Below are 25,121 nucleotides of genomic sequence, written 5' to 3'. Positions count from 1 at the left end.
TATATTATGGTGATTGAAGCATTTGTATCTTGCCTTAAAATAACTGTTAAATGTCTCAGTTTCTGTTTCGTACATCCTCGTCCCCTCCTATTTTGATATTCTCCTTTTCTATAAGTGGAAAAAAAAAGCTACCTACTCGAACATTATAGGAACTATCAAGTCACATTATTTATGAAACACAAAATACACTATGGAATGTTGCAAGTGAACAATTGATTAATGCTTAGACGGTAGAGATTTTGTTCTGTTGTTGAAGGTCATCACAAATGTCTAAATTAGCAAGAATTTTAAAACTCATGAGTCAAGCTCAGAAGCAATAGAAGAAGCATATTAAACTAAGGTAGGAATGATATGGCATCAATAGGAATTGAAAAGCATGAAATCTCTCTAATCTTCTGTCATTTTATGTCATTTAATTTACATTTTGTAGGTGAACTATCACCCCAACACAGGTTGAATTAAAACTCTACCTTCATTTAAAATTCTTGCAGTTGCATGTCTTTTTCTTCTTGTCATTCATAAGCATGAAGAAAAAAACATCAAGGTTGCTAGGTGTTGTAAAATTTTAATATGACCGCATGTACATCAAATCATTCTCAAACTAACATGTGCTTAAGTTTAATCTCCTTGGCTTTGAATGCTTAATTGCATTTTCCTTGGCTCTGAGTAAGAATTTGGAAGTTTTACTAAAACAAATAGAATGTAAAAACCAGGCTTCTGTTTTGTTTCTTGATCTAAGTTGAGGGTTTTTTTTCTTGCCTATTTCTTATTGTTCTCATTGTTGCAGGTATGTCTTACTTGTTACTGCCAAATTTTAGCATATTGATCAGCAAAAAAAAAAAAAGAAGAATATTTGCAAAAGCCCTTTCATAAATTATTTTTGCAAGAACAAAGTATAGTAACCTCCAGAAAAAGTGTTTGTTGTCATAGGAATAATCATCATCCAATTATTTTAAGTTTACTTGCTATAAAGTTGGAATCTGGTGTTGATGTTTCGCTTAGTATAATAATGCTCATTGTGTAAATCTAGAGGTGGCAAAATGGGCGGGATTTGATTGGGTTTGAGATGGAACCGAGTCATATGGGTTTGGGGCCAACCTTACCCATACGTGTTTTGGGACTAACTTGGGCGGGATCACTTTGGGATGGGTTTAGATTGATCCCGCCCAATACCCAAATCTATTTTCTACATATTTTTTTTCCTTTAATTCATTTTTTATTTTTTATATAAATTTAATATTTTTGATTTATTAAATTTCTTTTAGTTTTATTAAATAAACATGCAAGTGCTTTATACTCAAGATTCCCACCAAAAATTGGATTAACAAATAAAGGAAAAAATAGATATACAACCATATTCCAACATATATCAAGATGGTCAAGGTACTTAGGGTGTTGAATATTTATTCTCATCATTGTCCAAGGATGACAGGTCTAAATTGACTGAAATGCTGGAAATTCTTGTGGATAATGACTAGGAAGACTACTAGATTATATTCGTTAGTATGACTATAAAAATTGTTAAAGATAATTTTTGAATCTAAGACTCCGTTTGGATTGGCTATTTTTTCAAAAAATAAGTTTTTCAAATACAATATTACAGTAATATACAATAATTCAAAAAATATCCCATCTATATTAGTATATCAAATATTTCAAAAAAAAAATTTATAGTAAAAATTTTTCATATACACTACTACAATAAAATATTTCAAAAATACCCCCCAAAAATAACTAATCCAAACGGAGCCCTTGCTATTTGAGCCCAATGGGTACCCAAGTAGTTCCCAAGATTTCCCATCAATTAATGGGTACAATTGGGATTTGTCTCATTTTAAACCCAATATCAAATTTCAGTACCCATCCCGCCCAAAGTCCCCATGGGCATGGGTAACCCATTGGGACTTGGGAAAAATTGCCACCTCTATGTAAATCTCTTCTAAATGTTAATGTGAACAAAAAAAAATTAACAATTGGCTTCTAAAACACCCACATGTTGTAATAATTATAATATTTAGCTCAAGAGTGAACATCTTGGCATCACTCATGGGGAGTTTTGAAATGGACAAGTGGAAGTGGGTGGAAAACTTCTCATTTTTTGACAAATTGACAAAAAAAAAAAAAAAAAAAGAAGAAGAAGAAGAAGGTCCCATAAGAGTCTTACAAATTAGTTAAAGGTCACATAACATAATTATATTTTCGTCCCAAACGCTGTCTACTTTCACTACGTTGATGTTCCCCGTAAAGGTCTTTCTTTCAGGGTATTTTCCCCCTTGTCTCGAACCTATGAAGCACACACCATAGTACATTTCTAATCCATCTGTTTGTTAAGTTTTTACCTATAATTTAAAAGTTTAATTTATAAACATATAATAGGCTTTTTAAAAATTTTTAAAATTTTCATTAATCTTAATGTCCTTTCCCTCCATTTTCACCCACTTTTAGACCAAAAGTAAGCTGACAAAAAATAACTAAATCCTCTTCCCTCCCAATCATTTCCTCTCTCTCTTCAAAGACCAATCCCAAACATCAAAAATCATACACCCCTCCATTTCCTTTCCTTTCCTTTCCTTGCCCTCTTATTCCAGCAAAACAAATAGCTTGTTAAAGCCTCCTTTTCTTTCATCTTCTACCTTTTCTAACCCTAATTTAATGAATGAGGACTTTTAAGCTATTAATTTTTTTTTCGTTTGATCGGTTTTACCCCTAATTTTGTCACCTCTAACGGCCAAAATTGATAAAAGTCCTTAAATTGATCATTTCTTTTAATTCAAGGGCTTCTTTGTGATAGTTTATAGTTTGATTGGCTAAAATCATACACAAGCAATCGTTTTTATGGACCGTCCACAAAGTTTCCTCGTTAACTTTATACAGTGATCAATGACTTTTTGAACATAATGGCGTACAATGAAACCGCCATTGTTGAAGTCTAGATTATAAGAATTCAATCTCGGAGCTATATTTTATTTCGCAGCAACTTTTTTTCTCGCCTTTACATCAGTATTGTGGTTTCCACATTTCCACGATATTACCCAAATCACTTGTTTTATCAATAATATGAAGCCACCAAAAAAAATCCCTTTACCTAGTCTTTTTTTTTTAAAAAAAAATCTTGTTAAGAATAAAAGTTTAGGAAGCAAGTTGCGAGGTTGCCCAACCTTCAAGCCAGCAGTTCGTACAAATCTCTCACCAACAAAGAATGCATATGTCCAAGAAATGTGACTGGAGCCAACCCTTGTTGGCAACAATTCCTGTGAAGTACTCGTGTGGAAGTACATGTTGAATGAACACCACCGTATCCAATATAGTTAAGAATTCAGAATATTTTTAGAGGAGTGCAGCAGGAAAGAAACAGACATTGACAACATGAAAATAACATAAGCATTAGCTATCAAGCAATTAACTATAGGGTGTGTTCTATTAGATTTCAATTAATAAAGTTTACCTATCCAAAACAAATTAACTAATATGTGAGAATATTGAAGTTTAAGGACAAATTAGATTGTTGTGACATTAGGTTTGTTCCAGGTGATCTGAACTTCATCCAACTGGCTCACGAGCTTCAGCTTAATCACAATTTTCCCCATCCGTACGCGTACACACAGACCGCATATAAGTGAACACTCAATCATGGATATAGACAGATCGAGCAATGATCATCAATGTACTCCAAAATTAAACATCAGCAACATGAAACTAATGTAATATACCTATCATTAAACTAGATGGTTCGTGTACCAAACAAGCTATCTGCTGCTCTGAGGGTTAGACTACTTGTCTAGTGATAGGTATCTTTAGCAAGAGTAATCTCCGTGCCCTAGGGTAGCTAACTTCATTTCCCTCCAAGGAAGACAATATTGGATAACAGTCTAAGACAACTAATTACCTGCGCACACAGAGTTTCACCACGAAACTCAGCCCCTTTAAGTTGGCCAATGTGATCACTTCACAGGGAGAAAAGCTGGAAGCTATGTTGCTAACCATCTCAGCAACCTCCTTTTCGAGTCAATGATAAATTACCTAACCAAGCATTCCAAGGAATATAGAGAAGAAACAGGGAAGGAGGAAAGAAGATAGAAAAGGGAAGGGGGAAACCCAACCCCCCCCCCCTCTTCCCCCAAAAAAAAAAAGAAACCAAAAAAAAAAGAAAAAGACAAAAGAAACATGAGGAAAGGAGCATTACAAAGTATCAAGTACAGAAACAAACTTCATCTTCAACCAAAATTGGACTTCAATCAAAATTGGACCAACAAAAATCAGTGAACAATCTATCATTCAAAATTAACAGCAAAAGCTCCTGCCACTAGACCACCAGAATCCATGATTGCATACCTTCATACACAACCAGATAACACAATCTCGCCAAATTGATCAGTAAAGCACCACTTGATACCAGCTTGAGGACCTGCATGTTCTTGAAATGTAACAGGCCCACCAAAACCATCAAATGCAAATCTAAAATGAACTATTATTGCCCAAAAGCCCCTATTAACATAGAGCTCTGCCCGCTGCTTATCAATAACAAATTCAAGAAGAAAATAGAAAAATATATCCAATAAAAAAGGAACAAAGGGAAAGAGGTGTAAGATGACCTATCTCCCCACAAGTAAACAAATATTCTGTAATAAAAATAATAGATTAATTCCTACCGTGCAGACTATAGTTCTCCTTATTCCAAACTGTATACTTCACCAAGGAAAAAAGAAGGGGAACAAAAACTCACAACAGCTAAGAGTTCTAATGTTTTGAAACAGTTTAAAGATAGGTGGCTGGTTCCTCTAACCACAGATTTCCTAAAGGACAAGCAAATACCATTCAAGAGGAAAGAGATGCAGGACAAAGTTCAGTAGTAACACAATTAAATGAGTCACCAGTATCCTTAAAAAGAGAAAATCCTTAAACAGAGACAGCATTGAACAAACTCACTACCTACTGATGAAGGTAAGAGATCAGCTTAGATCAAGCTCATACAGTAGTTCCATAAATTATAGCTCAGTTGATTTAAATAGGCACAGGACTTCCTGAAATATGATAGCAAGATAGCTTCAGAATACAGCAACTCCACTCCATCAACAACCTGCAATCGGGAGAAGAAGGAAGGGAGAAAAAAAAGGTAATTATCACAAGAGAGCCACATATCATCCTAATATTTGGGAGCAGAAAAGAAATTGAGGCATCTTCCAAGAGAAACCCAGATCTTCCTCTTTTCGCAGCCCTTTCCACACAAGCCTAAACTTCAAACCGAGTTACTTCAAAGTACAGGTTGCTTTTGATGCATTAGCAATCCTCCATTACACAAAATAAATACCATTGCCTTTGGTGACAGCATTTCAAACTAGTTCACGTTTCTTTGGTAAGGTTTAGTTCTGTCACAGTAGCCTCGGTTCTCTCATAGTCACGCTCATCCCTTTTATTGATTTCCATATGGCCATCATCATTTTCTGAATCATTTAAGTCCTTAGGACCAGGTTCCATGGAGGAATCATCTGATTCAGTGGGTCTTTCCTTCAGATGTTTCACATTCTCATGCTTAGTTTCCTGCACACCATTATCACTCGAGTGATACTTGTGTTCTGTCGACCTTGACCTTGAGCGCTTCCTATGTTTTGTTTTCCGTTCATCAGTCCTTCTAGGCGACATCCCACTACTTTTGTGCCGTTTACCTTCAGTAGACCTTGACCGGGACCGCCTTCTTTCGTGATGCTTGGACTTCTCTTCACTGTTTTTGTCTACTTTACTACTAACGTGATGCCTTTTTTCAGGAGATCTAGACCTGGACCGCCTTTTGTGTTTTGATTTGGTTTCACCTGAAACTCTTGGTGACAATCTACTTCGTTTCCGAATCTTGTCCTCAGTGGACAAGGACCTGGACCGTCTCCGCTCCTTGTGCTTGGACTTCTCTTCTCGAGTCTTGCCCTCAGTGGAGGAGGACCTCGACCGCCTCCGCTCCTTGTGCTTGGACTTTTCTTCTCTACTTTCATCCATCCTATCACCAGAGTTATGGTTAACCTCAGCTGATCTGGACCTGGATCGCTTTCTATGTTTTGCTCTGCTTTCATCGTTTCTAGGGGATGATCTACTTCCCCTGTGGTGGTCAGGTGATCTTGAATTGGCACAAGATGATTTCCTTCGCCTATGAGATGGACTGTCTCGATGACGTTTTGGGGAGTCAGAATCGTCTCGGTATGATCTTCTAGTTCTAGGGCTCCCACTCCTACTTCTACGTCTTCTTGAAACAGGAGAATGGCGATCATGAGATTTACCTGAATCCCTCCTCCTACTTCTTCCACTATCATCCCTGCTATCCCTGTAGGACCTCCTTTCATGCTCATAGCTTGAGTAATGACGAGACCTTACTGGTGATCTAGATCTGTAACCTCTTGAGTACCGACGTGGTGGTGTTATAGAGCGAGACTTACGCCTAAGCCGGTAACTGACAGGAGATCTTGACTTCGACCTTGACCTTGCGCGGGTTGTAGATGGAGACCTACCCTCGCCACGGAGCAACATACAATGTTTGTCAAAAAGGCACAGCTGAAGGAGTTACACTAGATAAAAGAACATAGCTAAACACGCAAACCATCAAAATAATTTCTAGATATGTCGGCAAGAGTATAATACTACAAAATTTCCAGTTTTGATATATTAACTGCTAAATTTATAGATCCTATAGTTAGATAGACATGAGATACTAAAGCAAACTCTTTATTAGATACATCAACTGTTAACATGAAAGAACACCTTGTGGACCGAAGAATTATGAGGAAGAATTGCAAATTTAGTTGTTAAATCCCTTCTATATTTGGAAATCATAACTTCAAATTTTAAAATAAATCATCTTAAAACACAATCTTGAAACATGAAGGATGACACGCTAATATTGAAACATCAAAGTTATGATTATTATGTAAATAAAAAAAAATTTATGATTATGTCAAAACATGAAACAGTAAAATGTCAAACACGAAATCAGAATCACTAGATTTAAATTTGTACTGAACATGTGACCAGAACTAGAATTTGCCAAACTAAATTAAATAAAATAGGATCGGACATTAAAGATGTAAATGCTGTCAACTTAGATCATGCCAGGAATAATAACACTTACAACGCAAGAAAAGGATAACAAAACAAAAGAAAAAAAAGAAAGCAAACCCCAAAGAGACACAACAAAAAGCAGTTAAGAGCACGTTATAAAAAAGATTTCAAGAATAACTACTCATTCACTTCAAGGAGAGGACACAACTTGCTACGTCAGGCTAAAGACTTCCAAATCAGTAAAGTCCACATTACAGGGGGGGGGGGGGGGGGGGGACATTGATCAAAATCTGAAAGAACTTTACTGACCTGAGTTAAATACACCCCACCATAAATATCATGCAAGTGTAAAACAGTCATGAGAAACATGCATCTTTTGAAATATCGTCCATGAGTGACTACCATTTCTGCTGATCTCAGCTTTAGGAAAAGAAGAGTATATGAAACACATCCAAATAATTAAAAAAGAGAAAGGTGGTGTGTGACTTGACAAACTACCCAGGAAACTTCTGACATCCCAGCTTACAGCTATAGAACCCAGCTATTTAGTACTGAACAAGGACAACAACAAAAAGAACTCGAGGAAAATACTAACAAAATCACGCCTGACATGACGAAAGGTTCTACCCAAATCACAAAAGATTTTGCTCAAATCAGCAGGCCTATTATACTTAGATGAACAAAACAGTCAAAACTATTTACAATGTCAACATGAAAGAATCATTATTTGATAAACAAAGTAAGAGATTCAAGAAGTGCAAATAACCTAGATTTGCGATCAGCTTCCTTATCTTCTGCAACAATCCCATTAGGATTCAAACTTTTACTTATTTCAGCAGCTCTAGCTGCTGCTAACTCGGTTGCAGTCTTCATGCTTGCTGCTCGATTGGCAGCCTGCTGCTGTGTCAATGTTTGCTGCATTAATAATGCCTGCTGAAATTGCATCTGCTGCATTGCAACAGCTTGTTGCATCATTAAAGGGAGAGAAGATGAACCAAGAATGGCCGATTTTGGAGGAAGTGATTTTGCCATTTCAACATTCAATGGGCGACCAGCAACGTCCATATTGTTCAATCCTAATGCGGCAGTTGCTTCTTCAGGCTTTGAATATTCTATATAAGCAAAATATTTTGAATCTGTCACATTACATTCAACAACAGTTCCATACAAGCCAAATAACTGCTTCAGCTGATCCACTGTGAGAAGTGGGCTAAGGTTGCTGACTTGAACGGTTCTTTTAAGGGTATCATTTTTCCCCTCTTTATCAGCTGATCCTGTAAAAAAGCAGATAAAGGTAGAAAACACCAAATAAGAGAGTGAAAAAACAGAAGGAAAGATAAACTTCAGAAAGCATTACAAGTTTGCAGTTGAATACATATTTTTCACAGCAATAGCGAGATTGTTAAGCATCAGAAGGACAACTGATGTCTTACTTATAAATATCGAAAAACATGGACAGGGTACAAAAAGCAAAAGGGAAAAGAAAGAAAATAACAAAGATCACCGGAAGGCCATAATGGACATTATACACAGTAGCCTAATGCCTTTCACAGTTATTAGCTGAATGGTGGCAAATTTTAGAATCAAAATTCTTCCCAGACAATAATGATGAGCAATGAATAAGAGGATTATTAGATAGTACACAAATAGTAGGCATTAGAAATACCAGAAGAATCTTTAGCAGATTGTGCCTGAGCTTGTGCTGCCTGAGCAGCATGAGCTTGGAGGGCTTGAGCAGCAACAATAGCCTGAGCAGCAGCCATTGCAGCGGCAGAAGGTGCCATGGGAACCTGACTAACAGTGCCCATACTAGTTGTGGCAGCTAAAGCAGTCATCAGAAGATTGTGAGGAGGATGACTAAACTTGCAATCAGTTTTTGCACACCGACCATTAAGGTATTCTCGACAAACTTCTCCAAGAGATGCACCAATCCCAGGTAAAACCACCCCGCCGGAAGCTCCCTGAACAATACCAGGAATCATCCCAAGCAATCCAGGAAATGCACCTGAAACAGAACCAGAATAATTTGGCATATTGGGCATGGTTTGATTAACCATATTTGGGTATGTGGAAGAGGGAGCAACCCCCAGCAACCCTCCAGTTGTAGGACCTGCATAGAAACATTACAAACTCCAAGTCAACAAGCCAAAACACTTCAAACCTAGTGAATTTGGAACAACTTAAGAAAGCATGTATAACTATCAGCAGTTTTGTCACTAGTAAAGCAATTCAATGGGAATTAGATGCAGAGAAACCTATTCTCTCCCCAAGAATCTAACAAAGACACTTAACTGTCCTATCAAAATGTCCAATAAACAAACAGAATAGTATTCTGCAAAATCTATGCCTGATTGGCTCATATTCACAAATCCAATCATCTGCTGACAATTAATATGTAGTAAGTTTCTCAATTAGCATTTAAGAATCACTATGTTGCAACAATAAAATGTACTTCACTCGAGGATTAGATGAAATAATCTTTCTTTAAAGGATCTTAAGATTCACTTGCCATAAAGGAAAATTTTAGGAAGAGCAAAAATCACACTTTCCAAGGTCCATATTTAGCTAGAAGGGAACTTCTATTCAAAATTTAAGAAGAGCAAAGGGGGATGTTACTTAAAAATTACAGAATTTCCTAATCAGATATGTAGTTCTTTCATAGCTGAGAGGGGCAATAATATGAATTCGCCACTGCTCCAAACCGTGTTTCATCATTTGGGATGGAAATTAGATGGTGCGTTCCAAAATCCTTTTTTAGGAAAGCAGCTGTGGGAGGATTTTGGGTGCAATCAGGTGGTGCACCAGGCCCACAACTCACAAGTGGCAGTAGAGTGCTTGGCTTCGTCTACAAAGAAAGCAATTCAGTAAAGGCAAAGGCAATATATATCTTCAGACGACATGGAAGGGCCAGCAAGATCAGTACTAGGGTGTCATTGGGATTGTGACTGCCAAGTTACTACGAAGGGCTTTTAGTAGGACAAAGGAGGACTGGTTCGTGTAGAGTGTAAAGAAGCAGAGACTGTAATGATGGCGAAGACAAAAGGCAGAGATGAACTGCTGGACATGCGTAATGAGAGAGAAAACAGAGAGCAGGAAAATGGACTTGTAGAGAGAGCATTGACTTTATTAATCAGGAATAGATTAGTCTTTCCATAGCATTCTGTGAACTGCTAGGGCTGTGGTGACTTAACAATCCATCAGCTAGAATCCAATACAGGAAAAACAGGGCAAACTTTTCCAGGATCTACATTAGACTTTCTTCCCCCTCCCCCTTCTTAAGCCTCGACATATAATTGTTTTCAAGATATATCATTCCTGGAAAATTATTATATAGTTTCAATGGCCAAATCCTACTTCAGCAAAAGCATTATTTAGTTACGCAATGATGAAGACTAAAAAGCACAACTAAATTATGCCAAAAAAAGGCTACTACGAGAAATGAAAACATGTGTTCATGTTCTGCTGGAAAAATAGTAAAAGATGCAGACCAAAGTCAAAGGGAAGATTTATGGGTATAAATAGTATTAGACTGCTACATTACTCAAACATCAAGATGAGTAATACATGGCACCTGTTCCCAACTCCAAAGTACAAGAGCCAAAGGTTTGACATGCTATTCTTGCTCTGAAACCAAAAAAAAAAAAGGAGGGAAGCAACAACTGGTATAAAAAATGATGCTCTAAAACTTTACAATCAAGCATTAGCAATATAAACTCAATGTAACTCATTAATAAGCTGAAAGTCAACCAGTGTTTTATACCAGCGCCAGCTAATTCATCTAAATTAAAGCACAAAATGTTCAAGAACTAAAATATAAAAGGTTCCTCCAACCCCATAGAGATTAAAAAGATAATCACTAGCAGGCATAATGTCTGAAATACATAGAACCTCTAAATATATCTTGAGTCAAAACTTCACTAGTCCAAAAATTTCGGCACACATGTTTATACACAGAATAACAATGCCATTTATCAAGAACAAGCTACAAACTCAAAAATCCTTATCCCCACATATGCATCACTCTGCATACTAAACTACATCTTCACGAAATATTTTATATTTTAGGTTATGAAACTGACATCTGTTGAATTCTCTGTACAAGCATTCGAGAAAAGTAGTATATCTTTATGTTTTTTTAACAGAGTTTCATATATACCTGAGCTGAAGAACACAGGGAAAGGGCTCCCCATGATAGCCTTCCCATTACACTCAACATTCACCATATAATTCCCTCTCTTTGGAACAACATACGTCACTGTATACGTCCCATCCCCCATATCCTTCACAATCCCCTCCTGCTCGGTTCCTCCCACTCCAACTCCAGGTGAAACCCTAACTTTGACCTGAGCCCCACCGTGAGGCAACTTCCGGCCATCCGCATCCTTTGTAACCACCACAAAAGTCGACCCCACGCACGCAGTCCCACCGGCGATCCCTGCACCGGCAGCGGTGCACTTACCGGGGTCCACTGGACCAATTGGCTTTAAAGCCAGCCTTCTTCGCTCTCTTTCCTCCTCATCTTCATCGTCGTCATCGTCTTCGGACCCGGCAGCTGCAGCCGTATTGTTGGAGGAGTTCTTAAACGTGGCCTCGAAAGCTGCTTTGGCAGCCGCAGCTTTCTCCGCTTCGCTTTTGAGCTTAGCTTCCTCCGCTTGCTTCATCCATATCGTCTTTCCCACGGCGCCGGTGGCAGCCGCCCCCGCCGCCGCAGCCGCAGCCACATTGGGATTGCCGTTCGTGCTGCTGTTCCGATCCGCCATTAGATTTGTAGTAAATTACAGAATCGCCCTCAGATGATTTTCCCCCACAACCTTAATTCAAGTAGTACTAAATTATTATCAGTAATAATAAAAATCGAAACTTTACAATAATTTTAAAAACCCTAATTGGAAATTTTTGCCCTCGTGATGAGTGTGTGTGTGTGTGTGTGTGTGATTGTGTTTTGTACGCGTGAGTGTGTATGCACGCGCGGTGGAGGTGGAGGTGGCGGCGAGATGGCGTACCTTAGGAGTAACGGCGAGTGGGTAGGACTGGGCAAGGGGTGGAAAAGGACGATTGCAAGATGCTTTTAACGATTGAGAGGAGTATTTTCGGCTGCAGAGACTCTACCTTTTACAATTTGACAAAATTACGTTAACCTCCCATATAGTTGTCGTAATTATGAAATCATTCCCAATTAGGCAATTATATTTTGGACAATATAATTTTGTAAAAAAAAATCCTCTTACATTATAAATATAATTTTCAACTAATTTTTTTATTTTACATGTATCACGTCATTATTTAAAATAATATTTTTTAAATAATCTTATATGGTATTATTTCAAATAATATGTTTCAAATAATCTTATATTTTTCAAATATCAAGTATGTAAGAGTAGTAAGTTTTGAAATATCCAATTATATCCAGACATATTCTTTCAATAAATCTTATATCCAATTATAGTTCAAGTTATTTACTTATAAAGTTTTGGATCTTGAATTGCTTTTTATACTTGATACTGCTTGTATTTAATTAGATTAGTCTTTTTTTGCATATTATTAGATTAGCTTTTTTTGCTACTAAATAAGAAGATTTATAAGTAGAAGATGCTGGATTCCTTTCATTTGAAAAAATGATTAATCTATTTACATAGAACAAAATCCTCAAAAAAAGTATAGTTATTATCTTTTTTTACAATTATTTTCGAAGTTAAACGTAATTCCTTCCTTGCCTAGCTGTTTGTAAATTTCAAAATTTTAACAAAGATCAAAAGAGGACTGGACTTGTACGGATTTGAAGGGTCCATTTCTATTAATTTGCCTAAAGTCGGTAAAACCTCAATAAAACCTAATTTTCCATGTCGGATGGAAAATTACTAGGCATTGTGCCCCGCGAGTTTCGCGGGGTGCCCATTATTAATTGTTTAAGAGTAATGTAAGATTTATATAATAATTAATGTTTAGAGTGTTTTATATGATAGTGGGGTTGGAATAATAAATAGAGGAATAATATATTGGATTAATATATTTATAAATAGATATAGTAATATTGTTGTGATTTGTATTTAATTTTTAAGAGTAACAGGATGTAAATATTATTTAAATTAATGGAATGTAAATCATTTTTTAAGAGTTGAGATAAATTAATAATTCGAAATAATTTCGATATGTTTATTTTTATATTGTTAAATATAAGTGGAAGCAGAATAAAGAAAATTTAGGGAACAGATAATTGCTATGTGCAAGAAGCTGTAGTGGACACGTTTAATTATGATTGTTGGATAAAGTCTCTACTGAAGAGTTGCCGATGATAATTATTTTCATTGAGCAAGGTGAACAGGATGACACTTCCTTCATGTAAGAAGTGTTTTTGTGCCAATATTGGCCAACTTTCTGTTATTTCTATTCCTTCTAACTGAAAGATCCATCGAGTTTTAGTATGATAGCAATTGATGACTCCTATGTTGACTGTTTGTATATGCGAGGGTATATCACCAATGAATACATGAGATAGAAAATAGGGAAAAAACGTAGTTGTATTATGAAATGAGAGTAGCAATGTAGTGTATGAATTATATTGATTGGAATGTAATTTATATGAAACTCACCAAAGATTCAAGATTGTGTGTTAGATAGTGGAAGAGTTTAGTATTAGAAAAACTAAAAGAAAAGAAATATAGTGAAGAATATAAATTCATAAATATAATATATACAAATTAAGGATTTTTAACAATTTGAAATTATAAATTTAGAATCATATATTTGTATTTATTGATCGAATAATTTTTTTGAATCAATAAATATTGGATTGATTTATTTTTAAGTTTATATATATTAGATACATGTCAAGTACATATGATTTTCATTCATTTGTATTAATACGAAATAGCATAATCAATTTATATATATTGACTGGATACACATAGAATTTGTATTCATTTGCATATATTAGATGCACGTAGGTTTTTTAGCGATTTGCATATTTTTTTCATATTTAATATTTTTGCTAATATATACATTTTTGAGAAAATTAATTAAATTTATATATATTAGATACATGTTAAGTACATATAATTTTCATTGATTCGTATTAATACGAAACATCATAATTGATTTATATATATTGATTAGATACACATAGAATTTTTATTCATCTGCATATATTAGATGTACGTAGGATTTTTAGGAATTTGCATATTTTTCATATTTAATATTTTTGCTAATATATATTTTGGAGAAAATTAATAAATAAGCGAATAAATATAAAAAGAAGGCTATTTTATGTATTAGATATGCATTAGCATTTTTAGTGATTTGCGTATTTTTTTAATAGTTAATATTTTGATCAATATACACACTTTCGACAAAATTAATAAATAAGCGAGTTAATAAAGAAGCAGATAAATATAAAGAAGGAGAGAAAATTATAAATATAGAAATAGTCTCGAAATTACAATGGTTAGAGTAGTACTAGTCCAAAAAATTCTTGGAACGCATAAAAATTGCACAAAATCTGTTATATGACACTAATCTATGCCATGTTAAAGCATTACACATAGACGAGAGTATCTACTGATATTCCAAGCTTTTGATTTCTTGTCCGGGCTTCGTTTGGATTGAAGGAAGGGAAGGGAAAGGAAAGGAGAGAATATCAATGGAAAAGAAAGGAAAGGAAAGCAGAGGAAAATGGTTTGCTTCCATCTTATTTGGATTAAATATGGAAGGAAAAGAAAAAAAATACTGAATTTTTATTTGGATTGAAGAAGGAAAAAAAAAAGAAAAGAAAAAAATAAGTGTCAACTTAGTGAAAAAGATAGAGAAAAACAAATGATCTTTTGAAAATATTTAAATTCATTTCAATTAATTTCCCCGTTTCCGCCCACTTTGGGCCGAAAATATAATTTAACAAAATAAAATAGTTAGAGCCTTCCCCTCTCTTTTCCTCCTTATTCTTTTCTTTCCGTGCTCAAAAGTCAATTGAAACAACAAAATATGTTTCTCTCCCATGCTCCAAACTCCACAGGGGAAAAGTGTGACTTTCCTTAATGTTGAGGAGGCAAATTGTAATTAACCCTTCAAAAAATCAGAAACTAATACTAAGAAAGGGTTTCGTTCTTTCACTCTACCACTATCACTGGAAAAAGACTAGGTTAGGTTCCGTTTGATAAAACTGGATCTGGATTCTGAAGTCTGAATTCTGAAATCTGAATACTGAAATAATTAATTTGCTGAATTTTAAGCACTGAAAAAAATATATGAATGTCTGAATTTTAATGCTAAACCTATTTATATTGTTTGATAAATATTTATAGTTGAATGCTTAATAAGTTTAATTTGACAATTTTGCCCTTATATCTTTCATTCAAAAAAAAAAAAAAATCTATGATTTAATTAGTTTAAATTTGTTAGGTATGAAAATGATAATATTTATTTTTAAATCAAATTAATATAAAAGATGAAATATATTATATGAGGAGTATGGAGAAGATGTGAAAGTCATTAAAAAGATAGAAAGAGAAACTAAAAATCGTTAGATAGAGAATATTAGGTTATTTAATTAAATAAGAATTTTGAACATAATTAACAAACAAGGGTGGATTTGGTACATAAGATAAGGTAGTTGAAGTAATTCTATTGATTCTTATCAAAATTAAGCATTCAGTTAGGATTCTTGTGCTGAAAAAAATACACACAAGTTCAACACTGCTTAACAAGTTCAGCAAATTGATTTTCATTTATCAAACACTCAAAACATCTGAATGTCTGAAACAATTCAGATTCAGCACTTTTTTATGTTATCAAACAGACCCTAGGGCTGAGAGCTTTATCGAAAATCTTCCCAGAAAAAGGTTCATTCGCTTTCTGTCTCTGCTTCTTCCGAAATTCCCCAAAGTTTTTGTTCCGACTCTCTTGTGCCTCTAATCAAGTAAGCTTTTTTCTCCGGCTCTGAAGTTGTTAACGACTGTTATGTATTATTCGCATTTGTATGTAGTATGAATTGTATCTGCTTTGTTTTCTTATTGGGATGATTTTTATATTCGTATCAAGTATGTTGAAAATTTTGATAACTTTTGGTCTTAATTATTGCTTCTAGTAATTAATGTTTAAGTAGGGGCTAACACAAGGTAGTATTATAACACTTATTATATGTTAATACAAGGTAGTATTATTAATTTATATATATTAGATATAGGTTAAACACATATAATTTTTATTGATCTGCATTAATGCAAAACAGCATAATTGATTTATGTATATTGATTAGAAACATATAGAGTTTTATTCGTTAGTATGTATTAGATATACATAGGATTTTTAGTGACATGCGTAATTTTTTGATATTTAATATTTTTTTTCAATACACACACTTTTAACAAAGTTAATAAACAAGTGAGTTAATAAATAAGCGGATAAATATAAAGAAGGACGGAAAATTATAAACATAGAAATAGTGTCGAAATTATAATTATTTCACATAAATAACACTTATATATGTTAATACAAAGTAGTATTATTAATTTATATATATTAGATGCATGCTAAATATATATGATTTTCATTGATCTGCATTAATACAAAACACAATAATCAATTTATATATATTGATATATATTGATTAGATACATATAGAATTTTTATTCGTTTGTATTTATTAGATGTACATAGGATATTTAGCAACTTGCATATTTTTTTGATATTTAATATGTTTGTGTATATAGCAACCTGCATATTTTTTGATATTTAATATGTTTGTTAATATACACGTTTTAGAGAAAGTTAATAAGTAAGGGAATAAATATAAAAAAGTGGTAAAATTGTAAACATAAAAATACTTTGGTCAATATACACGGCTTGAAGATAGCAAAACGACGGGAGGAAAAGATCGAAGAAACAAAAGGACAAAATTGATTGGCAAATTACAAACGAACCAAGGGAAAGGGTACAATGGGAACAAAGCAACAAAAAAAGAAATGAGGACAAGCGGAACAGGAAGCAAAGCCGCTGCATGGAGCCTGCGAAAAGACCAAAAAGGACGAAATCAGCTGCGAAATCACAGCGAAACCGGCACAATTAACTGTAGCTCGACTTTGGGCGCTTTATGTAGTTTAGGATAGGATTTCGGCGCTTTATGTAGTTTAGGATTTAGGATAGGATTAGGATAGGATATGAATAAGTTAACTACAAAAAATCAAAAAAAAAAGAAAAAGGTCAAAAAGGAACAACAATAAACTGAAAACCTTAAACCCTCCTCTCAACTTCTGAAGTCGGTAGTTAGCTAACCTCTTAAAGTTAAACCCTCCCCCCTTCTCCCTCCCTTTTCCAGAGATTGAGCTTGGGTGAGGCACCAATGGCGACGCCCGCGGACGCTCGAGCCGTAAAGTCTCTAAACACAGGCGAGGGAAGCAAGAAATTTGTTGTAAGCTATCTATCTTTCTTAATTTTTTGTATGCAAATAAAAAATTGCAGTTCTTTTTATTCAAGTTGTTCATTTTTTTTCCTTCTTGGTTGACGAGAGTATTATGGAATTATTTTTTTTTTAATTCTGAAGTTTTTTTTTTGGGGTGGTGCAGTACAAGTCCAATGTTCAACAAATTGCAGAGATTGATATTAATGTATACCGAAGTTTGGACCCTGTTAAAGCTGAGCCTTCTGAAGGGTCCACGTTTTTTCGCGATTGCCTAGTTGAATGGAGAGTATGTTTCAATATTCTTCTATTTCTGAAGTAATTGTGATTTGAATTGTAGTTTTTTTTTGGTGTAACTTGTGCAGCTATTTCTCGAGGGTTCTTATTGGGGATATCAGTACATTTTTTGGCTGTTCTTTTAGGATAAAGATTTCATTTTTAGACGACAAGTAGGAAACATTAAAGTAATATGAGACATATTTTATTGGGTTTTGGAATTTGATGTCTGCACATCGGGAGAAACTGCTAAGCTTACATGAAAAGTGGGTAGCATTTCAAGAAAAGCTTTTTCATCTGCTTTGTTCCGACTTATTTGGTTTTAAACATCAGTTATAGGTGCCTGCTTATGTTTTTAAAGGATTCAGAAAGCCATTTGTGCAATATAAGCAATACATGGAATCTAGTTGTGGCTTTCTTTTTTTCTGCCATATATCTTTCAAAAAGTTCATTTTTTATTCAGAAGCTAGAAAATTATTTTTATTTTGAGTGTGTTAGTTTGGGAATTTCAATTGGTAAGGGGGATTTTTCAGGGGGTTTTGCGGTGCTGGACAATGTGCTTTGGAGATGTTGATGATGCTGTGTAGAATCTTGGTGGTTTTGATGTAACAGTGACTAGATGAGGATGACCCTTCTGGCTTTGTGGACTAATCTACTGGCATATACAGGCAGATTAGTTTTAGTAGTTTTGGCACTGTCTTTAATCTACAAAGTTAATGTGAAATAAATGAAGGTGTGGTCCATATCTTGCTTGAGGTAGGAGGAGTAAATCAATGGCATCCTTTTGAAGTAGGAAGTGCTATTACTTCTAATGCACCAAAGAATGTTTTCAAGGCAAAGGAGTTTGTGTTAGGATAAGTAATTTATGAAGGTGACATGATCAGAATCATGTTTAGCGAGGGTTGTTTTGAATATTTTCTGGAAGTTCTTGTTTTCTTCCTTTGGTATTTTTGCCTAGGCAGGAAGGTCTAAAGAAGATTCTTGGCATTGTTCCATATTGGTTTTCAGCCTCTATGTTACTGTGCTGGAAACTATCCACAAGGTTATGGATCTAATGTATGGCATGGCTGGTCTGTCTGCTTCTGTCTGGGTGTACTTGTCAGCAATTTATTATGTGTCTTGTATATTTCTAGATTGCTGTTTGTTTTGTCCTTTCTATCCAACTTCATATGATTATACCTTTTTTGAGATAGCAAAAATTTGTACACTTCCATCTCACATTTAAATTCTGCTGATATTGTTGTCTTTTTTTTTTTGACAAATGCAGGAATTAAATACTGCCGAGGATTTTATTTCATTTTATCAAGAAATGTTCCCCTTGGTACAAACCCTACCACAAATTATATTGCAAAGGGAATTGATCGTTTCAAAACTGCTTTCTAGATTACAAATAAAAAGCAGGCTATCACTGGAGCCAATACTCAGGTATTCTTGCAAATTTGGTGTTTATGTATGTTTTTGAAGAATTGTCTCATCGAGATTGGAAAATGGTGGAAAGGAAAAACAAATCAATGCTCAAGGCCTTTTTCTTTTTTGGTTCTTTAATATTATTAGTGTTTCCTGTTGTTTTAACTTGGATCATTGTAGGCATATGTTCTCGATATTGGAACTAAAATTTTTCAAGTGAAGATTTATTCTGAATATATACCTTTTAGAACTACACTAATGTATTTGTAGAGGCCTGAGTTAGTGAAATGGGTTTAATCACATCCTGAATCATATCTCGGATGCAAAAGCAAGCACTTATGGATTTTCTAGTTTTCTAGTTTGTTTCATTTCTTATTTAATTGCAACGTGTTCAACTCTCACCTCAGTAAACTGTAAAGGTGGATGGTTGGTTTGCCATGGAAGTTGTTGACATAAAGTATTGTTTAGTTACAGATTGTCATTCTCCTAATTAAGTGTGTATTGATTCCCTTGCGGTTTATTGTTAAACATTGCTGGGTGCATATGTGGCTTTTCTTTTTCTGGCAGGTTGGTAGCCACATTATCAAGGGATCTTCTGGAGGATTTTTTGCCGTAAGTTCCATTTATGTTATCTGAGGCTTTCATGTTTTTTAAGTTTCTCTTTCCTGACAGTTTACTATGCTTGTAGTGAGATCCATATGTATATTTGTGGAGGTTTTCCTGTTGCCTTTCTTTCAGTATTTGGGATTTTCAGAATCTGAGAATGAGAGATCAATAATTATGGCTAGTGTCACTTCTCGCGTGACATAGCCCAAAGCAAGAGAAAAGAATAAGGAAAACAGAATTTAGCATAATATTTTAGTGCTATGAGAAGGAAATATATAAGAGTCACGTTTTGTATTAAACAAGACTTAGTGAAACGCATTGTACTTTATAGATTTCCAACTGTATAGGGTTAGATAAAGAAAATTTTCCTCCCAAAAATTGAATCCAATGGGTCCCTCAATCAGTTCCAGGTCAGCTAAGAGAAGAACATAATGAGAATCAATCCCTGAAAAAAACTGAAAACCTACATTGCTACAGTAATGGCAGATACAGATTCATCGACCTTAACTCATAGATACCAACTAATTTTTCTTCTGCATCACATTACCGTCTTATGTTCATTTTTTTCAAGTGCTTGGGAAATCTTTTGGCTTACACTCCTGTGTAGCAGTATGTGCATGATGGAGTTCATGAGCTCTGCATGCAGATTGCTAAAAATTGTAATGAATTTGCTGTTACCCAAGTTTTCCCCCGCTTAACATTTAGGGCAATTTTTGTTAGCAGTTAGAGTTTCCCAATTAGTTCTCTTTTGCTCCTTTCTGGCATGTTTTTTGGCACTGGGGTTCCTGGGGGCATGTAGAAATATGGACAACTCATGCTTGAACGTTTATTAATTTAACAATTTTAACTTGTATGCTGGCTCCTGTTGTGCATGTTTGTCTTTGTTAGAAGTGCATGATATTCAGTGACTGGACCAGTGGTAATTCTTAATTCCTACCCTTTCGCAGCAATATTGTCTTCTAAGTCACTCCTAATGCGTCCTTGTTTTTTGTGGGTGTTTCCTTGACTGTGTCCCAGCTTTCTCCAGAGGATTGTGAATGCTATAGTATTTCTTCTGAAAAATGGTGGTGATAAGGATCCAGACATAATTAAGCAGGTCAAGCCAAGTATCTTGTTGTGTTATTTTGTTTTGAATTCTGATGCAATATCTAATTCAGAATACTAGATGCTGAAATTGTGAATTTGGCTTCCGCAGATTTTTACGTCATGGTCATACATTATGATGTTCCTGCAGAAATATCTGATAAAGGATGTCATTCATGTGCTAAAGTAAGTACATATGATGGAAGTTGCTTTTATCCATGTTTATATGTGTGTGCATGTATGTTAAGTGTTTTATTGGATGTAAGGAGAATATGAATGCCAAATTTTGGTTTTAAATTGCTTCTTAAACAACTTATTTTGATTTCTTGAGTATTTCTCAACAAAATATAGAAAACTGAGGTTAATTATTCTTGTACTACCTATTGCTGCCACAAATCTGTAGAAATCCACTTATATCTGAGAGAATACAGTAAACTCAAACATGGGTTGGAAGTAAATCTATGGAAATCAAGAAGCTTGACTGGCTTTGTTGATTTACTGGTGCACATTCAGTGTGTCTTCCCTGTTGTATTTATCATGTAAATGGTTTGATTTGTAGAAAAATTCCTCGAACTATACTTTAAATTCTAATGTTTCTTCTCTCTCTCTCTCTCTCGCTTGCTCTATCTGTCTGTGTATAACAGAGTAACAGTGAAACTGAGATACTATCCACATGGTAGCATACAAAAATTTGTGGCGGAGTCCGTCTCTTTCTTACTCAGGAATGCACCTGTTGAGCAGCTTATAAAAGGTATTGTCTTTAATTATTATGTTAAAAGAGTTATCAGTTTTTTGACTTGGCCAGGTTCAGTAGTTTTGTAGATATACAATTTAAAAGTGAAAATCTATAGTCTAACTGATACAAATATTCTTGTTGGAAATATGCACGTACTGGCTTGTGTTGTTCTGGATGGAAACTTTGAGCTGCACTTTCCAGTTACAAATCAAGCAAATGCCATGTTTCTGTACGTTTTTGACATTGGAAAAGAAAGGTATTAGAGTGATGTTTTAGGAAAGGTGAACGTGATTTTATATGTCCCAGTATAGTAGGTTTGACAAGGTTATTGAATGGAGAGGGTATAAATTTATAAGAACAACTTCTTCTAAGAATGTTATTGTGGAACTATCTCAAGTTTGATCTGTTAATTTTTTTTTTTGTGGAGTATCTAGGGTGTATTTTATGAAAAGTTGACTCAGAACTGAAGTACAGGTTTATGAATGTCAAAGGTCTTAGTGGTCATATAGCCAAGTGATTATGCACAAAAATGTCAATATACGTGAATGGCTAGTCTTTTTCTGCAAATTACTTATTGTGCTTCATTCTGTTGAACTTTTGCCTTTGGGCTTACTTAAATAGAGGAACTTGGAATTCTCTCCTTTTTTTTTTAACAAATATGTTCCATTGGGAATAAGAATGCTCTTTGCTTGATGTGACATCTGTTACATTCCTTGCTTGCATGAGTAATAGCTGATTTTTTCCACAAGTAATAGTCTTATGCTTGTTTACTAAGCATTTCTCCTGTCTAAATATGACGACGATAAATTTATGATTGTCGCATACTAGAGATTTGGATAAGACAAGACAAACTAAATGAAAAATAGTTTAAAGAATGTTGTTATTGAGTTTTGTATATGACAAGGATTATGCTTTCAGTATTTTTAAGGGGATGCATTTTTCATGAAATACTGATCTTTATAGACATTTTTCCTTGACTTTTTTTTTTGTTTCCTAATGGATGAAAACTACAGAGGCCATATCATTTGGATGCGTTACAAATATCAAAGTGCAAGAGTATGAAATTTTGGGATGGTTAAAAACCGTTGGGAAAAATTACTCATTTACTATGAGTTTGTGAACAAGCTTTTTGATATAAAGGTTTTAGGCTTTTCTTAGAGAAGAACCTGGAGATTTTCTTTGTAACGTCCTAACGTGTGTACATGCTTATAGACACTGTGCACATTGAGTCCCTACTGTCATGAGCTTCCATCAAAGTGTTTTGGGGAACTTGTTTAGAGCATATGCAGATATTTGTTGTGTACTAGTACTATGAGTAGGATTAAATCACCCAATCAGAAGCTGGAGTTCCTTCTTCAAATACTTTGACATGGCATTTAGCTCTTGCTTATTTAGGTCAGCCATACTGGGTAGAAGGGGATCTTTTTCAGAATGCTTTGACAGAACTCGACTTGAGCCAAATTTCACAAGAGGGAAAAGAAAAGAAAAATAGATAATGCAAAGCTGAAGTTTCTTACTGCTCCTACTTTTATGAGGCTCAGTTTTTTAGAGTAGTAGTGCTTCATCATGGACCTTGTTGCACTGGAAGATGCCTTCACAAGAATTGGACATCATATTGGGTAATTAAGTAAAGGCTTTCCTCCTCTACTTTCCCTGGTGGCAAGTGCTATTCCTTTCTTCTGGAAGACACTGCTCTTTCGTTCACCATTTTTTCTCTTCTGATTCTCCTTCTATACCTTGATATTTCACAACTACTGCACCGGTCCTCTGCTCATCATGCTCCACATGATGTCGTTTCTTCTCCGTTTTGCATTTCCAACTCCCCCCCCCAGCGCCAAAAAAAGTGAAAAAAATAAAGTTGATTTACTTTGCTTCCCATATTGCCTGTGATACTTTTTTTGGAACTCTGGTTGCTCAATTATCAGATTCTTAACAATATTGATCTTGTTTTCTTGTTCTTTGTAGGGATGAAAAGCTTTGATTTGTCTGTGATGTAGAGATTGCACTAACGTCTTATTTCATAACTCATTTGTGGCAGAAAACTATAGTTTCTTAATGTCATATGCTTCCTTGCATCAGTTAAAACTTTAGTTCCAAGGTAGACCTCAAGCTGTCCAAACAGGCCTACCAATTTGGATGTTATGGTTTTGAGAAAAGGAGTGACGGCATTTGTAGGGTGAATTGCCTGTTTTGTTGTCCTGGGGGCCAGTTTGCTTTCTATCTCTTGGTTAGCACTTGAAAGTTTTGACATATATCAGTGGAATAGTATTTCTCATCTCAACATATGTGCCCTTCTCCTTTGTTGACTGGACTTCTGATGAGAAATCAATTTCAGAAGTGGCATATTCATGTCTCTATACTTAATGGTTCTACTTACCTAGTTGTTGAGAGCCAAACTAATATGATGTTGTTACGTATGAGTGTCTTCTGTTGGTTTTTACTCTCCATTTACAATAGAAAAATAGGTTAACTTCTTAAGCTCAGCAGGTGTTAGGAAAATCATGATTGAGGTCGTAAAGAATCCATTGGCTGAGAGGAAAAGTGGTGCTACTGAATTATTGTGGCATGTGATAAGAGGTTCGCCATCAACATTGCATTCAAGGGCCCCACAAGTGTTGCAGCTTCTATTGGACAAGTCCTTATTCAGCATCGTTGATCAACTCTTGGAAGGTGACATTTTCAGCCTTCGCATGTTATTCATATTTTTCAGTAATGTATTGTCACTTCATATGCTTGAATCCTGCTTCCTTTGGAGCTATTCAATACTATTCTGAATATGCTTTCTATATATTGTGTTCTATGCTAATGCATCTCTTAGTATGGATATTGGTACTGATAGAAATAATACTAGTGCATATGATATAGTGCACTTAAAGAGTCATTTTTGTTTAGGATTCCTAGATCACTATAAGCAACTCATTATTGTCTAATTTACCTGCATCTAGAATTGCATGCATTTTTTTTATTAGTTGTTTGATTTAATATTCCAATAGTCTTTCATGAACTTTTGAAATGTGATGTTATTGCTTCAGAAATGCTGTTTAGTTACTCCAATAGATTGATACTTATGTACCCATTTTACTTAAAAGGAACACGTTTCCAATAACTTTTACACCTGTATATTAAATGCATTTAGATAATCCTGATTGAAAGTGAAGATCCTTCTAGACTGCCAAAGATAGGAAGCTGTCCCCCTCAAAGGGGAAAATATTAAAAGGTGAAGTGGAATCTATTGGTTGTAAAAATGATACAGTAGGATGGCTTTATGAATTTTTGGCTGAAAGGTGTCGTCAACTGTTCCCTGTGAAGACTCGAGTGAATATTTGTGTGTTAAAGATGGTTTAGTCTTGCTCAGGAGGGCGTCCAATAAGTTTGCTCCTGTCATATCTAAGATTGTGGCAGTGTGAAGAGCACTGAATAATAAAACTATGGAGATTGATTACTTTTTCTTTATGTGGATAGGATATTCTGTTATCAGTGTGGGCATCATCATGAAGTGTTATATGCTGTGTTTCATATATTCATGTTATATGAGATTTTTTACTATTTGTTTAGGTTATATGCTTTGGCATGTTCTGTAGTTTCAAT

General features: G+C 34.9%; 2 protein-coding genes across 5 annotated transcripts in view; one reads left to right on the top strand and one right to left on the bottom strand.

Annotated features, from left to right (window-relative positions):
- Window positions 1–4,830: 4,830 nt before the first annotated feature.
- Window positions 4,831–12,177, bottom strand: LOC113736362 (uncharacterized). The gene is made up of 5 exons (XM_027263298.2): window positions 12,042–12,177; window positions 11,195–11,849; window positions 8,705–9,148; window positions 7,805–8,312; window positions 4,831–6,487 (listed from the first exon to the last, which is right to left on the bottom strand). The coding sequence occupies exons 2-5, from the start codon at window positions 11,796–11,798 to the stop codon at window positions 5,341–5,343; spliced, it is 2,703 nt and encodes a 900-aa protein (XP_027119099.1). The 5' UTR covers window positions 11,799–11,849; window positions 12,042–12,177; the 3' UTR covers window positions 4,831–5,340.
- Window positions 12,178–17,222: 5,045 nt separating this feature from the next.
- LOC113740051 (uncharacterized) overlaps window positions 17,223–25,121 on the top strand; it is a 31,108-nt gene continuing 23,209 nt past the window's right edge. For all 4 annotated transcript variants that reach the window (XM_072084661.1, XM_072084660.1, XM_072084659.1 and 1 more), the window contains exons 1-8: window positions 17,223–17,437; window positions 17,592–17,714; window positions 18,969–19,126; window positions 19,676–19,720; window positions 20,732–20,810; window positions 20,910–20,983; window positions 21,442–21,548; window positions 24,021–24,203. In XM_072084661.1, coding sequence (XP_071940762.1) covers window positions 17,369–17,437; window positions 17,592–17,714; window positions 18,969–19,126; window positions 19,676–19,720; window positions 20,732–20,810; window positions 20,910–20,983; window positions 21,442–21,548; window positions 24,021–24,203 — 838 coding nt within the window. In that variant the 5' untranslated portion in view covers window positions 17,223–17,368. The remainder of the gene's footprint in view (window positions 17,438–17,591; window positions 17,715–18,968; window positions 19,127–19,675; window positions 19,721–20,731; window positions 20,811–20,909; window positions 20,984–21,441; window positions 21,549–24,020; window positions 24,204–25,121) is intronic.

This window comes from Coffea arabica, chromosome 3e (genome assembly GCF_036785885.1).
Source record: "Coffea arabica cultivar ET-39 chromosome 3e, Coffea Arabica ET-39 HiFi, whole genome shotgun sequence".
In the NCBI taxonomy this organism is placed as follows: Eukaryota; Viridiplantae; Streptophyta; class Magnoliopsida; order Gentianales; family Rubiaceae; genus Coffea; species Coffea arabica.
This window is presented reverse-complemented; position numbering and strand designations above follow the sequence as displayed.

What these genes read in the sequence shown, in the direction of transcription:
- LOC113736362 (XM_027263298.2), bottom strand. Translation starts at nt 11,798, where the DNA reads ATGGCGGATCGGAACAGCAGCACGAACGGCAATCCCAATGTGGCTGCG. An exon ending in CCCTGTGTTCTTCAGCTCAG is followed by an intron (nt 9,149 to 11,194) that starts GTATATATGAAA and finishes GTTTCTATGCAG; the next exon opens with GTCCTACAACTGGAGGGTTG. An exon ending in GAAGCTGATCGCAAATCTAG is followed by an intron (nt 6,488 to 7,804) that starts GTTATTTGCACT and finishes TGGCGAGGGTAG; the next exon opens with GTCTCCATCTACAACCCGCG.